The 17907-nt window shown below is 37.0% G+C and overlaps 1 protein-coding gene across 1 annotated transcript in view; it reads right to left on the reverse strand.

The window, feature by feature from the left end:
- The window catches only part of grik1a (glutamate receptor, ionotropic, kainate 1a), a 33451-nt gene that overhangs the window by 10883 nt on the left and 4661 nt on the right, over positions 1-17907 (reverse strand). The window contains exons 2-9 of the mRNA XM_039618590.1: positions 13219-13386; positions 12007-12264; positions 10227-10408; positions 9584-9637; positions 9205-9375; positions 8708-8851; positions 6371-6478; positions 282-398 (exon numbers count right to left, since the gene is read on the reverse strand). Of these exons, the coding sequence (XP_039474524.1) occupies positions 282-398; positions 6371-6478; positions 8708-8851; positions 9205-9375; positions 9584-9637; positions 10227-10408; positions 12007-12264; positions 13219-13386 (1202 nt within the window). The remainder of the gene's footprint in view (positions 1-281; positions 399-6370; positions 6479-8707; positions 8852-9204; positions 9376-9583; positions 9638-10226; positions 10409-12006; positions 12265-13218; positions 13387-17907) is intronic.

Consider the following 17907-nt stretch of genomic DNA (forward strand, 5'->3'; position numbering starts at 1 on the left):
TTTGATGCTTAGTATCTTAAATGAACTAGTTTGAAAACCATTTGCATGAGCACGTGCAAATATTTCATGGATGGGATTAATAAAGAATCGGCTTCACTCTGTGCTGACAAAACTAGACAAAAACTGTGCAGCCATATCTCCTAAACACCACTTTCTTTCTTTGTATCCTTCTCCTTTTTCATTGCATTCCCATCTATTGTCCCCCTATCTACATTAACCAAATCTCATATGTGCTTCCCTTCTTCTTTCTGTGCTGTCCTCTGTTTAACCTTCCTACTCACCAGTATTGTGGTGACAATGAGAGTCCTGTTAGCCAGAGAGTCTGTCACATTGTTATTCTTGTCTCGCCTGGACTCCTCCGTCAGGTTCATCCCCCTGTACGAGTTCCACACAGCAATCTGCAAAGGCAAACAGGGCCTCAGAATTATTGAACCACATTTGCTCCTTTGATCAAACACAGGATGTTACATTTGACACCTTCTGGAGTCACTGTGTAAGACTGACAAAATTGCAGCGTATAGACCTTTACTTCTGTTTAAGCTTTAAACAACGCTGCGTTTTTATGATTAGCGATCACCTGTGTAGGAAAATAGGCTGACTGATTACTCCGTTTATTTCAGAAAAATAAAGAATAATGAAGTTGATTTAATCTCCAAATCTTAATGGGAAAGTAGAACTTGCTCTGACACACCGCATATTAATCATATTTTCTGATTCGCCGAACAGAAAAATGAAAAAGAAGTATAAAGGTTAAAAGACCTGACACTCCTGCCTCCTTTTCAACTTTCTGCTTCATTCACTATTCTATTGCTGAGCTTTGCTCTGATGATTTTGGGCAAAGTGCTAAAAAATGTAATTTTATATACAGCAAATATGAAACTGAAGGAGCAGTTTGGACCAAACAGATTTTGAGTACAACAACCTCATTATGACAATTATTGGATCAGTTAGCACTCGTATTTGAGTAGCATCCAGCGATGTGCGAAAGTCTTGAGCCACCCCTCATTTCTTTGTATTTTGCATCCTAGAAGCCAGACTTTTGTGCAGTTTTTTTTATAAAAGGTGGTCTTGAGTAATAGTTCTCCTGGCTTTCTGAGGGTCTTTTAAAGTTTATTTGGACATTGGCGGCTTTTTCACTCATTTTCAGTGCAGTCCTTGTACCGGACTGTTTTTAGATAAATTATTTTTGTTGTTGTTTTATCCACTTAACACTGACCTGTAAATCATTCAAGCATTAAAAAAGACACCTAACTCAAGGGATGAACCAGTGTTGTGTATACACACAGCATACATATGAGCAAAGAAACAATTTTAAATTCTATCTTTAGGCGCCATCAGCATTTTGCAAAAACATACCATTCGTTCCCATTTCTTATGTTTAGCTACAAAAATGCTAAAGATAACACAGTTTGAAAGATATAAAATAGTATTTTTCCAACAACTTGATTCTCAAAAAGTTATCAGATGAAAAGGGAGAAGACAAAAGAAGATGTGGCAGACCTAGTAGCTTTATGCAGAAGATGAGCATTATTTCTTCCCTTAAATAATAGGAAAAGAAATCCAGCTAAGACTTGACACAGGACCTGAGAGATCCATCTGGGCCCCCATTTGATCCATCTACTGTTCATTTTCCAGCATGACAATGATTCATGCTGAAAGATGAAGCCATGCAGTAAAAGCCAAACTGGCTAAAAAACACACAATAGAGCACTATCAGTCATGGATTGGCCTCCCCAGAGCCCAGACCTCAACATTATTAAAGCAGTGTGGGATCATGTTGACAGAGAACAGAATAAAGTGCAGCCAACATCCAAGGAACTCTGAATATCCATAAAGGAGCCTGGAGAACTATTCCTTAAGACTACTTCAAGAAATTACAAAAGCGCTTTCCTAAGAGAGTTCAGGCTGCGTGTTGAAGAATAAAGGTGGTCGTATCAAGAATTGATTTTTAAGTTTGGGAGAACTATAAAAACTCTGGTCCTGTTTTATTTCCACATATGTTTGAACATGTTTCAATACAAAGAACATAAAGGAATGTGGGATGGCTCAAGACCTTTGCACAGTACTGAATATGTTACTGAAATACTTCCTTTACTTTAACCTGAAATAACTGCTGCTGACAGCAAAAGGGAAGCCCAGTTTAAATATATAAATATACAATACTGAATAGTAGAAACACAGTGCAAACGTGTTACAACAATACCATCCAGTAACTGCTAAACAATTAATTTTTCTCCATGTTGTCATTTTAGCAATGAGCTGAAACAATTAGTTGACTAGCAGTGTGACAGAAAAAGTCATTTTTAATTAAAATTAACAATTATGAACACACAGCTTCATCTCAGATAAAAAAACAAAAACAAAAAAAAATCCCAACAATAAGAATTGTTGGGATTTTTTTTGTCTTTTTTGTTTATGTGATCATGAAATTAAATGATGAAAAGCATTACATGAAACATCTAAGGATATTACGCTGGGCTTTGGGAAATTATTTTTGCATTAATTTGGATTTATTACATTTCTGACCATTTTTTCTAATAACTACAAAAAAAAATATCATAATCAAACATTAATTAAAAAAATGTCAGTTAGTAAACTTAAATAAGTAGTGGAGAAAGGGAAATTACACCAACAGTCAAGAGAAGAAGAAGGGCAGAGAGGGTTGGGAGGAAGAGAGGACAACATGGTGACTGGGAATGAGATTGTCTTAATCATCAGACCAGGCAGCATAATCCAGACAGTTATCAGATTAGAACAGATGTCTGGCAGCTGGATTTTTTTTTTTTACCTTTCAAATCCCTTTGCTTTAACAAAGGTCATGACAGGTCTGGAATGAAGCTAAGAACATTAAATTATTAGGCCTTATTGTTAATAGAAACTAAAGCAAGTGCCAGATAAGCTTTTCTCCTCTGGCAAGTCATTCTGTGAACAAAACAGTGCCTTTTAGTATTTTTATTCAGAAACAATGCCCCCTCCATTCATTCACTGCCTAAGAGGATGAAGAGAAGTGAACGCATCAGTACCTCTTATTAAACTGAGCTCTGCAGAAGGTACAGTCTTATTTTTACAATTTATTTTTCTGAAAATGGCTGGGTGGGATTACCTATTCCAAAAGATGAAATGCTTTTCACTCTTCATTACACTCTGTCTTATTCTGTTAACCAAGTCCGACTGATGGAAAATGTGTTCACTTATAACCTCGCTAAAAGCACTCCATATCTCCACCGAGTTACTTTTGCAAGGGACCACTCTGCGAAGGAGTCCATAAATCTGTCTTATCTGTGGACACTGCAGATGAGGAACACTGTGAGTGGGGATGGATTGAATTAATTGCATTGTCCTCAATCTCAAAGATAATTTGTCAGAGTGAGAATATTGAAGATGTGGAGAGTATTTTGGTCTAAAATTGTTTGGTCTTGCATCATTTAGCTTGTGTTACATGCTGTTGTAGAGGGCTGCTTCTCCTCTGTCGAGTATAAACAGTGTGATTGCACAGTTTGAAGTTTAGGTAAAAGAGCAATCGAGCCAAGTCAATGAAATTAATCCTAAAATATAGCCTAGGACATCCGTACCACATGCAGCCAGCATCTTTAAAACCCCCGAGTCATGGATTTTCTGTGTATAGCCTTGCAATTTTATCGTGTACACCAGAGGAGCTCCCAACAACTAAGTGTGCTATAAAAACTGACATGAATTCGCTCATATATGCTGTGAGGAAAATGTTATCTGTGAATCCTAACGCTCATCCTCATCCAGAACCAAATCAGAGTGGAAAACCGTTACCACAGACTTAGTAAGCCAGGCCAAGAAAGCTGAGGAGAAAAAAATATATATTTTCAGGGAAGTCAACAACTTTAAAAGAAAATACTTTTTTTTTCTCAAGAGACTTTCACTTTGTTTTGTCTCATCATCCTCTTCAGAGTGTATTTAACACTGCAGTGCCCAAGAACTAACACAACTGCAACGGACTGATAATTCATTTTTTATGACCATAAAGCCAGGCAATTTATGTGATGTGCTTACTATATAGTGGCATTTCCTCTGAGGTGAGGCTTTTGAGGACTGGAGGTATTGAATGGAATTAAAATTACAAATAAATCAGAGCTTTTGCATATTGGCAGTTCCTGCCTGCCTACATACCTGTCTGACAACTGAGACAGACGCAGAAGCTATGAATGAATCGAACATTTGCTCTTTCAATCATCAAAGCATTGCTTTTGCATAATTGCTGTTAAAATTGAACTTAATTTAAACTAGAAAGGGATCTGGATGGAGTTATGAAGTTGATTTGGTGTATAATCAGTGCACCGGAAGGTGTTATAACTCGTTCACTGCTTTTTGTGCCAATCAAAGGCCAGCAAAGTAAATCTACTCCTTTTATAGATTTAAAGTTTTTAAACTTGAGATGAGGTGTTGTTTATGCTTACCAGATTATCTTTGGTACAAATAAATCTAAAGGTATTTGGACAATGGCACATTTTTGTGTTTTTGCCTCTGTAGACCACAACAGTGGAGTGCAGACTTTTAGCTTCAATTCAAGAGGTTTAACCAAAGTATTACATTAGCTGTTTAGGAATTACAGCCATTTTTATACATTGTGTCCCATGTTCAGAAACTGAAACCTAATTGGACAAATGATAACCCAGTCTCATGACCAGGTGAGGTCTGTTCCCTCATTGTTCCATGACAAGTTAAAAATCTGGAGTTGATTCAAAGTGCTTCACTTGTATTTGGTAACTGGTCAATATAAGGTCCAAAGATATGTTAATGCAAGTGAAGGGAAGGAGTCCATCATTTGGCTGAAAAACCATTGCAAACATAGCAAAAACTTGAAGAGTGGTCAAATTAACAACATGGTATATTCTTAAAAAGAAGGCACTGACAAGCTACACCAAAAGCCCTGAAAGACCACCGAAGACTACTAAAGTGGATCATAGCATAATTCTTTCCTTGATTAAGAAAAATCCCTTCACAACATCAAACCAAGTCAAAAATCACCCTAAAGGAGGTAGGTATAACATTACATACACAGGCTTTACAAAAAGGTGCAAACCATCTATGACACTCAAGAGCAAGACGACCAGATTAGGCTTTGCAAGAAAACATCTAAAGGGGCCTGCACAGTTGTGAAACAAATTATTTGGACAAATCAAACAAAGATGTATTCATACCAGAATGATGGGAAGAGAAAAATAGCTTCCCGCTACTGCCAAGTGCTTGCTCATAGGCGGTGATATAATTATTGGTGTTTCTTTCTTTTAAATATTGTAGGGTCTTTACAATATAAAGCTCCTTGAAGCAGCCGTTGTAGTGAATTGGGCCTATATAAATAAAGCTGAATTGAATTCTAGATTTCAGGCAATTATTGATTGATTTTCATCCAGATGTTAGAAACAACTTTTATATTTACAGTAATGTTGGTTTGTTCAATTACATTTATGCTTTCTAAAATGAAGGGACTATGTATAAATATTGTTTTAATTCAATGTTTTTGTTAAACCTCTTGAATTAAAGCTTAAAGTTTGCACTTTGAATATGTAATTTAGAATCCTCTTTAGTGGTGTTCAGAAGAAAAATTTCAGTAAATATTTCATTTTCTAAAAACACGTGGCCCTCACTGAGTCTAACCTGCATGATTTCCATTAAAGTACGTATGAAGGCAATCTAATAGCGAAGCAAATTATAGCTTAGTAGCTGACAGAGAGCTATTTTTATATATTTGCTTACGTCTTTCCTGCCATTAAAGAATGTGAAATTGCAGGACTTACTTTCAAATCCTAATGGAGGTACAGCTGTATCCATTTAAACAAAGTAATTCTGTACTTTTTTTCCTGAAAGTTTTGACAAGTGTCAGAGCAATGCCTGTACCCAAACAGGGGAAAAACTGAAATGTCAAACACATGGCATTGCTGCACACAAAATCAGTGAAGAGAGACAAAGTTGACAAGGCAGGGAGCAGCAAGGTGCACGGCATATAGAGTGAGAGTAGGGCAAACAAGAAGAGGGGGCAAACAACAAAGGCTTCCACCAAACAAGGCACTGGCACAAACCTCGATCCACCTTTTCGTGAGGCGACTTCCGCCCTCCACAACACCCTTTAGGAATTGTGATGAGAGCAACGTGAAGCACAGACAGCGTGGAAATTAATAATCAGTTAGTGCAGCATTATTAATATTCATGACTGGACAATCTAAAACAACTAGTAAGTGTGTTTTAAAAGGATGTAAGTACAGAAAACTAAATGACTAATCAGCTCTCGCTCTCACTCTGTCTCTCATATACACAAACACATGCCCTAATGGAACGAATCAGCCAGTGCGAAAGCAGCATGAGAGCGGTGTAATTGGCTGTTCCAGGCCTCTGTCCTCACCCTGGCAATGCCGTCCTCTTTGAGGCTGATGATGTCCAAATCAAAGTCTCTCCTCAGGCCATCTGTCTTATTAAGAACAATGTGCCCTGTCAGTCCATCCCACTGTGCCTACAAAAAGGGGAGAGGCAGAGAGAGAGAGATTTACGGAGAATTGGAAGACCATCTGAGCTCCTCGTCTATCCAGACCTTTAGAGGTCGGACTCTAGAACAGGCTGCTGGGTGGAGAAGTGAAGGAGGTCCATGCAAGAAGAGAGGAAGCTTGAAGCCTCACTGGATCACAGCAAGTGAATACCGGAAGATCTACAGGTTGTATAGTCTCAATACGCATGAAAGCTTTTGTTTAAAATAGCAAAAGCAATTATATGCATACATTTTTTTCTCGCTTAATCAAATAAAAACAAAAATCTTTTACTTATTTCTGAATATACTTCATTCTTTTCTTGTTTGTCCTGATTATTGACAGACTGCGATGGAGGTACATCTGGCACCTCTTTTTTATTAGAGAAGAGAACAAATATAAACCCTACAGCTAAAGCACATCAAAAAATACACCTTGAAATGTTAATGGACTGTTCCTTTTTATTTCACAAACATTAAAAATAATTGCACCATATGCAACCGCGTAATGTGTCGCCTTTTTAGGAACTGTCTGCGAGTCTGTCTTGCAGATCACTTCAAGTGCCGAGATATTTTTAGGGCTGTCTATTAGAAACAACAGGTTTATGATCTACCCACAGATTTGTTCAATCATGGGACTGTAAGAACTGCTCCAAAAGCTTCAGCTTGTGTTTCTAGCAGTAGTTGATGGTGGAGTCTGAGGTCTGCGTTAGATCATTGTCCTGTCAGACAGCCTCGTTTTCATTTCACTTTCTTCACCAACTACACATTTGCATCTAGAATTTACTCATATTTAGTAGAATCCCTTCTTCCCTCTATCTCTGCACTGTTTCCTGTGCCTCAGGCTGCCACACAACCCCAAAGCATAATATTTTTTTTATCCTTCTGACAAATTCTTCTCCCCTTTGTATTTTCTTCTCCACAAACCTACTTTTGTTGATTGTGGCCAAAGAGCTCAATTTTAACTCTGCCCAAAGCATTTGTCTGCAAAACCACCCCAGCTTACATATCATTTTGTGACATTCTGTGACATCAGTCATCCCCTGACTATTTCAGTTTCTGATCTGTCTGCAGATTTCATGCACATTTAACAAAAAAACCCTCTTTTTTTCATGTCTGTTTGGGGCCAAAATCCACAAAATGTGCATTTTTCTCTGATCTACCCAAACCTTTTCTCTAACTGCATATGAAAAATACAAACTAAACTAAGTTAAAGCAAGTTTATTTATAATGAGAAAAACTGAATACAATCTTTTGATGCATGCCAGAAGTGTAATTTGCTAGCATCATTCAAAAGAATTCAACAAAAAACACACAACTGTAGAAACGGACATGTCTACAACATTTAAAGTGTGCAATGCTGTTCTCTGTTCTGTGTTTCCTGATTAAAGCTGACTAAGAAAAAAAGTGTTCAGACATGTCAAATAGAAATAGGCTCATTTGATCCACAGAAACACACACAATAGCCAGAGGAGAGTGATAACATTTGGGTTAAAGTGCCCAGGATTTAATTTCTGTCACTGAAATAAAAGCTGCGTCCTCATATTCTGTGCTCTTTTGTCAGCAGTGCTTTTTAATTGAGTGTAGTGAGAGACATATCACTATGTTTTTTTTTTCCCAAAAAGGCTATTATCAAGTGATGAATAGCACATGAGGACAGATGCTTCAAAAAATGAGCAGTGGAAAACAAAATGAAAAACTGAAGAGGAGAGCCACTAAGACGCTGGAAAAAAAAAAGAAAAGATAAAGAAAAAGCGTGAGAGAAGGAAGATGGGGGCATGAAGAGGAAAATATGAGTGAGGCGACTGAATGATAATGTTCCTTCTCCGTGGCAGGCAGCGGTCCTCTGCTGGATTTAAGACTTAAGAGATCAAAACACTCGTGCATCAAAGGCCTCATTTCTGTCTGTAGGCATCAAGTCTGACTGTCGGGCTGAGCCACACGCTTTAAACTTATAAGTACATAAATACCGTGTATTTTCACGTTGCGAGCTTTCAGAGGCAAAGCGTGGACTGTCAGAAGGGACCTATAAAATATTATATCAGAAGAAATGATCTGACACCCAGTTTTGGTAAATTTTTATGTTTGCATCTGAGGCATCTGTTACAAACATGCATCAAAAATGCATCGTGGTCAGGCTAAAGGCAACTGAAGCTCTTTAAGCCATGCTGCTGATCTTGCATGTTTTTTTAAGTTCCCAATAACTTATCTAACACTGACCTCTTTAAAAAGGTTCATGAAGCGTGGACCAAAGCGCCAAGGCTTGTGGCGGTGACACTGCAGGGAGCTGACGGTCATCTGAGTGGCCCGCTGGGACGCGACAGCAACCATGTACACGGCATCATACATCAAAGCTGCGTCTGTCTGTAGAGGATGCAGTGAGAGGAAGTTGCTTTTTTGTGTAATAAAATTGCACTTAAACGTCAGTTGTAAACAGCTAAATTATGAAACCAAGAGAGCAGGTTTTGCAGATAAAAATGCTATAAAAACTCTAAAAGTTCCTCTGGGAAAATGTGCAAAACATATAAAGTTTGGCTATAACGATGAAATTAATATTACTGAGAATATCAGCATTTAAATTCTTATTAAGCTTAAAAAAGCATTAAATGTTGGCTCATGCTTTTTGGTTTGCAACTATATAATGCAGCTTATAGAACAGATGTGGCTTTTTGCAGGTGCAGGTGTTTGTCATGTAAAATAACAGCAACAGGGCTTACGGTCATGACTCCATCCATCAGACCACTTTCTTGTTTGGGACCCTGAAGTCTTTCCATGGCCCACCTGTCCATTGTAGATGCTACCCAAGGGTCATCAATGTTCAGCAGTCTGAAACCAGTCATGTTGACCCCGCTATAGCGGTATGGCTCTAGATCCAAGGCAAATAAATCCTGCAAGAGACGCGAGATGAAGGTAAGGTGCAAGATAGCGAGAAGGATGTCCTTTTATGTACAAATGTAAGGACTGGTTCAAGGTGTAACCAATAAATTTAAAAAGCCAGTTAAAGGAAAAATGATGCAGAGCTTTATTTTACTTATTTGCCTACTATCGCCTTAAAAAACTATAATAAAACTTTAGCTGTGCATTTTTCTAACTCACCAAGGTTGTAAAGAAAAAATGGTAGTACTCTGTCATCATTCCCATGGATGAAAGCTGCAACATCAAAGGAAAAATAAAGTAAGAAAACGCAAAATGCCAAACAATTTTTTTTTTTTAAATATCACGATTTCTCCAGTGCTACAGCTAATGTAGAAGTTTGATAACAAAGTAATTTGGCAGGTCATTTTTCTCTTGCACAGTACGTCAAATATATCATGCATTTTTTTTTAAAGAGTGTTCATCAAATGTATCATTCTTTAGGTATGAATTAAATAGCTGAATCCCCTGAAGCTGAATAAAAAGACAATAAAAGTTTAGGCTTTTCTAAGTTTCTGTTTCTGTAAGATTGACACCAAAACCTATCTGGATAAAAAAAAAAAAACAAATTGATTATTACTTAATAATAGACAATGGATACAGAAACAACACAAGCAAATAATACAAATGTAGTGTGAGAAACCCAGCAAGTACTAGGACAACAGAAATGGGTTGTTATTAAATATGCAAGACGATCTCAGTTCTCTGTATGTAGGAATCAGTGCATGGAGCACCGTCCCCTCCCCTGTCCCCCAAAAGATAAATAAATGTGATGTAAAAAACAAAAAACTACTGAAATGAATCTTAGATAAAGTACTGCACAGACCTGCTTAAGGAGCTCAGCAGCCATGCGATAGGAGCAATCAAAAATAATAAAAAACTCTTTGTCTTTCTTCAGCTCCTTAAGCAGCGGTCGGGCATCCTGGTTACCCGGCGTCAGCTGGCGGATCTTGATCTTCAAGTTGAACTTTGCTGGAGCTTTGATCAATTCTTGCATCCGCATCAGACCTTTAAAAAGTTAACAGTAAATGATACTTTCCCCCTCATTAATTCTAATTTTTACTTCCTTCTTGTGGTCAGACACATAACATACACTACATCATTTCAGCTTCTCCCCAGACTGATCGTTGTTCTGTTACATAAGCTGCAAGCACGCCTTGCTTTCCTTTAGCCTGAACGTGTACATGCACAATAGAGTGTAAATGGGCAGGTGTGTGTTTATGTGACATTTCAGGAAGAATAAATCTTTGTAAAATCTATAAGCTATGACATTTTAGCAACAGGATTTCATATTCTCTGTGTTGTGGGCAGTGGCTGTTTATGGGAAACCGCAGGATGTGGAGGCTATCAGTGTTGTGGTCTGGATGTCTGCAGTTGGAAGTCAGAGGGCAGGAACATTGGCAGCTGTCTGATATGAGGCCCTGGTGCCCTGTCACAGATTGGGTTCACTGGCCAACGCGATGGAGGTGACTTTGTAAGACAGAATTTTATTTTGTAATTACGACCATGACATATGAATATGTTGCCAGGTCCAGAAAACACCAGCTAGCTCCTTTGACCTCTTATCCCTCTCAGTTCTTCACTTTAAATGCCATGCCATTTTAAGGTTGACAACCAGCCTTACAGGAGGAAATAAAATCAAAAGTAAAATGCTGTCTTCAGTCAAATATTATTAAAAACACTGAACTTGAAACTTGAAACTATGTTTTTTTGTTTTAAAAAAAATCCATATTTATAGTTTATAGCTGGATGATAAATGCTTATAGTACTTCTGGTTATTGTCACGTGGTGTAAAAGTTATTTTTCAAAGTCATAATGGAAATAAGATATTGTGAGCGATTAATCACTGAGGTGCAGTCAAGCAGAAACGTCCAGGGCAAAAAAATAAACAAATTACATAAAATACATGCACACATACATAACTCATGGTCCAAGCTCCAAATACTAAAATACTGCAGTTACTCAAACGGACGCTTGAAGCTGTTTCCATTAGCAAGGAAGTCACCAAAGACTCGCATCATAAAATGCGGAACTATTATGGCAGAATTATAAATATTCATAGTCAGGTGCATACAGGAGTTTTGGTCACTACAGTTATTTGAAAAGCATTTTTTTTTCTTTTCTTAGAACTCACCAATCATATAAAGTATTTATATCATATATCAGTATTAGGGAGTGGCTGCAATGACTTAGCACACTTAGTCTCTGCTAATTTGAGTCACTGAACTGTGTAGGTTAGGTTTTTGAGGGGGTTTTTTTTTGGCTTTTTATGGCTCTAAAGTATTAGGTGATGATGTCCAAAAAGAGAAAACTGAGAATTCAAAATGGGACTTTGTGCAGCAACAGGTAACATCACAATGACTGTGGCTGTGTTTGCTCAGTAGAATTGGCTAATCTTCTCCTTGAGCATAGTGATTTATTGCATATAGATAAACTGAAAAATAGTGAAATAGCTTTGTCAAATTCACATAATCCAAAACTATCCAACTGTATCTTAAAAGTGCTCTCTTTGACCTTCTTCACATTTTAATCCTTGAAGTAATGTATTAATCAAGTGCTTGCGAAGCTACAACAGCAGTTAGAATTATACATCTAACAGAGCCTACCTGTGCTGTCCTCATAGACCACCGTTAGTTTCCTCCATTTGAAGAACGTGACTACATCCAGGATGGCCCTGGCAATAGCGGTGTACTCCGGATACAGGTTGATGAAAAAGGTGTCTTTGTTGTCCACCGATGGGTGTTTCCATCGTGTTTGTATGTGAGGGACTTCCAGAGCATTGCAGATAGATTGAACAGCACTAACTGAGGAGCTGTGAGAGGGGCCAAACACAGCAACCACCCCAAGAGCGAGCTGGTCACACACTAGTGGAAAAAAACAGAACAGCAGAAAAGCAGCTGGATGGATTTGATTGTTGCTATCAGACGATTCTTGATTACAGGTGAAGACTGTTGATGATTTTCAAGTGTTAAACTGGTTATATAATTTAAAGGGATTAGACTTTGATTTAAAAAATAAGTTGTCTTACAACTACCTGGAAAGAATTGTAATCTAGTAATCTTACTATTATTTTCATTGTGATCACCAGTAAGTGGTTAAAAAGTCTTAACCAGAAGCTTGTGGTTCTCTGACATAAGTGAATGCTAATACGTATGGGGGATCAGGAGCTACAGTAGATTAAATGAAAATTAAACAATGACATTTTATTCAAGCCTAATCCACGGCTGCCATGGTGTAGTATTGGTATATTTTGAATAGACACTACACAGCCCCCTTTACTGACTGATTAAGATGCTGCCTAGCCTAATCCTGGGTGCTGTCTGACGCACTTCCAAATAGATTCACCTGCCACTTGTTAGGTTTACCTGTTCAGCTACTCTGTAATGCAACTATCTAATCAATCCCATGCAATAACTATCTACATTTAGGCCTATAGACACGGTCAAGATGAAGTTTTGCCTGCGGACTTTTAAACCCAGCATCAGAATGGAAAAGAAAGAAATGTAAGTGACTTTGAACGTAGCATGGTTGTTGGTGACGGATGGTGACAAGATTTTTCCCACACAATCATTCCAGGATTCTCAAGATCAATTAAAAAGATTCTTTACACTAATTTAACTGAACAGCAACTGAAATATATCAAATCAAAGGTTTATGTATTATTATTACTTATTATTTTTTATTTATTATTAGAATTAATAGTTAGGGAAAATGTGCTTGATAAACACTGAATCTACCATTACATTTCATTTTTGGATTTTGTGGAAAATGTATGCATTTAAACTAGTTAAAGTCAGCGTTTTAGAAAAACTCCCTACCTCTCCTGGAAGCCTCAAAGCCATCAAAGAGGTTGATCCTCTGAATGTCGTAGGTAAGAGTGGTGTTGGGCATCAGGGTCTTGTTGCGGTTTATGTTGTTAACAGCAAACTTGAAGGCCAGCTCGTCCGTACTCACTAACTCACTCTCTCGGGTCTCAAAAATCCCACCTGAACATTGAGACAGACGAGAAGGTTAAAAAGAAATCATTTCAGTTGAGATCAGGAGACAGCTGCAAAAGACCACACCTAGTGCATACGTGTTCTGCACTAAACCACCTTTGCTGCACTGAATTTCACTTTATTTTACTTGATCAAACATAGGAAACCACCACCAGAGGAGCAAACATCATGACCTCAGTGAGCAGCTGAAGTGAATTAAAGTCAAGATGTGCTTTGTTCTCAGTAACAGCTTCATTAAAGATGTTATATAGATGAGATGCAACGCCAGTAGGACTAGAAAAAACAATTTTGGCGTTATAAGCACTTAATAACATTATCATCACTATATTATCACCTTTTCAAGCTGTTAAAAATGTTAATAAGTCATTAATATTCATCCAGTCTTGGTAGTAGAAGATAATAGGATAATAACAACAACAACAATAATAATAATAATAATAATAATGAATGGACATTTAGTCTAAATAGTAAAGCACAAATTGACAAGCAAAAAGTTATGAATGAAAACATTATTAACAGTTAATAATGACAGAACAGCTTAAAAGGAAAATGTGTCACGTCAAAATATAAGGAGATGATATTACAGTAGACAAAACATAGACTTCTTTTCCTTAATAGATGGTATAGACAGGTTGAAGTCCTATACTTGTTGTAAAAAATCAACAAAAAGACAACAACAATAACAACACAGCCTCTTCACAATTACACCATCTATTCTCTGCTTTCTGCATTAATGGTGGTCACATTTTACTTTCTTTTTACACAAGCTATATCTCTGAGTCATAAAAACGCTGTAAATCCATTATGCGCACAGTTAAAGTTTCACTGCCTTCAGCCTGAGTTTTCTACAAGCAGAGAATGAAATTGAAATTGCCATGGTCGCATGATAATGATGATGAATATTAAGAGCTTGAGGTAAATAATCGAAAGTTTGTGACCGGCCATAAAAGACATTCTGAACTTATTGCTTCTCACACAGGAAGGATGGTTCATATAAGTACTTATTCTTCCACTCTCACTTTTACACTGCAGAGACCCAAAGCTGCATATAATGTTGTAGAAACAATGCTGTTCAGACAGACTTTTGAAATTGCCCTTAAACTCCTCATCAACATCCAATGATCTGGGTGGATTCAAAGGGCAGATGAAATGAAAGTATAATTACTTCCATTGTGTGAAAGGGCAAGAAATAAAAAAGGCTATGGAGTTTCTGAGATGAGTCAAGGCATCGCAGTGAGGAAAAGCACAAATAACTGTTGGTCTTTTAGTAGTTTTTTTTTTTTTTTTTTTCAGTTTTTTCAATTCAGTTTTATTTATATAGCATCAAATCACAACAACAGTTGCCTCCATGCGTTTTATATTGTAAGGTAAAGACCCTACAATAATTCAAAGATAATCAGGATAATTTTCTGTGACTGCGGATGCAGTTTCTTGATTTAAAACACATATTTTATTTTATTATCTATATGTTGTATTATTGGGCCAGTCCTAAAACAAAATGAAATTTTAAAAAATTATAACATTTTTAGGGCATTTTATTATTATTTATTTCTGCAAATTTACTGGTTTTCAAATGCAAGTTAATAGGTTTACATGTCTTAAAATAAACAGTACTGTAACATGTGAATAATAATAACCAGTGGATCAGGGATTTTGTATCACTGATCAATAGACTGTCACGCTTCACAATACAGCTCACCACATTGTGTGTGGTGTTGGTCAAGGCCAAGCAGATAATGAGCTTAGCTCAAGGTTGGTGTTCAACCACAGCCTGAGATAAATTAAGGAGTGGGCAGATTTCACTACATCCAAAAAATCACATTAAATTATAGCTGAGATGTTGTAAAGATATTCAAATTTTTATTATATTAATGCTGATGTGGTGACTGACAGCCTACAGAAGAGAAGCAATACTTTAAATAACTCAATTCAATTCAACTTTATTTATATGACACCAAATCACAACAGCAGTTGTCTGCTGTATGCTTTATATTGTAAAGTAAAGACTCTACAATAATACAGAGAAAAGCCCAATCATCAAAGATTCTTTGAGCAAGCACTTGGCGATAGTGGAAAAAGAAAAACTCCCTTTTAAAAGGAAGAAACTTGTCACAAAAACACATCATTTGTCCTGTTTACTTTAGATAACAAAGAGATGTTAAACATGAAATAGTATTTTTGTACCAGCAAGGTAGATCCCCAATAGCTGCTAGCTGAAAACTTGATTTCAGCATGCAATAGATGGCTGAAGCCTCACCAGAAATGGTCTCAGTAGAGGGGCAGCTGCCAGGAAGTCATGCGGTAAGTAAGACTGAGGTATGCCAAATTGCACTGAAAATGAGTGGCAGAAGGTCTCATGGAGTGATGTCCCAAAATGTGAAAGCTTTAGTTTTCTGTATATAAAGAAGATGGCAGCAGAGAGGTACAACAGTGAGTGTCAACAACCATTTGCAAAACATGGTGAAGGCTCTGTCATGGTTTGGATCGCCCCATGCAATACCATCTGCAAAGCAAAATCTTATCAGCAACAACTTTGTTGTCGCACTATTAAACAAACTACCAATGCAGTAACAATACACAGTCATGGACTGGCCTCCATCATCTTGATAGAGAATGGAAAAAAGGCAAACATCCAAAAGAAGAGCTTTGGACTATATATGCATTTCATAATAAATTGCTGCACCTATTTCCCATTTTCCTAGCAAAAAATAAAGAGATGAGGGATGGCTCAAGACTTTTACACCATACTGTACACAAAATATCAAAGTTAAGAGCAGCAAAAAGGCAGAAAAGAGTCAAACAACTGAATAATACTCTGGTAAAAACATACAAATTATCAAGCTGTGCTTTATCGCTTCAATTTGTACAAATCCTCAAAAAAGAAACAAGCAAAAAGAAAAAGTTTGGCTTTATGGGATGTAGCTGCGAACATTTCTGAAAGCGTATTATTAATATCGTCATCTCAATCTGAGTGAAATGGACTTTAAAAGTAGACACAAAAAAGAAAGAAAAACTAATTTTATAAAACAGTATAAAAAAGTGTAATCAATAGATTGCAGCTCTTCACGAGTCGTTATGTTTTTCGGATTTCAAAAACTGTGTTATTGGTGTATTCACTTATAAATGCAACACAAAGGCTTTTCAAATCCAAGTGAACAATGGTATTCACTGGGTCTGCATTGGTTCAATGCCCGCTCCAGGATTATAAGAAATGACTTATCTGTAAAACCTCGGTTAGCATTCTGTGCATGCTTAATAAATATTAATTTGAGTACAAACACCACAGATTCCCACGCACCCACATAAAATTCACAGTCACATTTAAACAGGTCAGCTATTGTTTGTTTCCCCCTGCTGCATAATGGGGTTAAAAAAATAGCCAAAATCTAATAATCTAATAGCAAAAATAAATAAATAAGTAACCAAATTGAATCCTCTACTCGGCAAATCATTAGTATCAGCATAGAATTTCACAATTGGTGGATCCCTAAAATAAATCATTACAAATGACATCAAATCCAATTATAGTCAGAAGAAAACAGCAGCACAAACTGTGTGCATTCAGTAGCCACTGATGCTCCAAAAACTCGAAGAATAAATCTGATCTTTGTGCCAGACTGCCGTGCAGACCTGATCAGCGTCTTCACCAACCCACTGTGGAGAGATAAATATGTTTGTGTCGGAGCATGAAGAACTGTGAATGATCCATCTTCACTTTGCTCTCTAATTACAAACAATTATGTTTTACATCCGTCATGTGTGATTCCTTCTTGGAGAGCAGCTTGAACTCTCCTGTGGCTTATGATTGCTGCACTTACAAAAGTTATGTATTTTTTTAAGCAAGGTGTTTTTCCTTGCAAATGAATTCATGTAACTAAGAGCACTAAAAGCATTCATTTACAATCCCAATAATGAAGAATAATTTGTCATAGGAATGCGCTTCTGCCTGCCTCATAAATGGATGTTAAAGGTTTTCAGGGGACCTACAGGACTCTATAAATGCGTTTGAACATTGGTTGTGTAGATAAGGGTGACTATAAATGTGAAATCTAAGTTATTTTTTAATCTATTAAGAGAAAATTAATGCTTTTCTAAGATGGGTGTTATTCAGCAGTGTTTTAATTATCATTCTGATGCCATAAAAAAAAAAGACCAATAACATGATACCAAAAAAATCCCAGATCAGAGACAAAACCCAGGACGCTAACAATGTGTTTTAGTGAACTGCCACAAGATTCTCATTTTTCATCAAAAAGACGTTTGATCTGATGACAACATGAGCTCATTTGCCATTTGCATAAAGATTACTGAGATATTTCAGTACTCTGGCACAATCTGGATACAAACTGTGTGCACAAATGAGGGAAGCTTAGTCTGCTGTGTTGCAGTATATCAAAGTCCCAATTTGTTTTTATGCGACACAGTTCCAAGTGATGATCAATTTAACCAATTTTTCATCAGACATGAAGCCGTCCAAATAATGTGGCTTCGGTAACCCTTACAAATTAG

Source organism: Oreochromis aureus, linkage group 10 (assembly GCF_013358895.1).
Source record: "Oreochromis aureus strain Israel breed Guangdong linkage group 10, ZZ_aureus, whole genome shotgun sequence".
Lineage (NCBI taxonomy): Eukaryota > Metazoa > Chordata > Actinopteri > Cichliformes > Cichlidae > Oreochromis > Oreochromis aureus.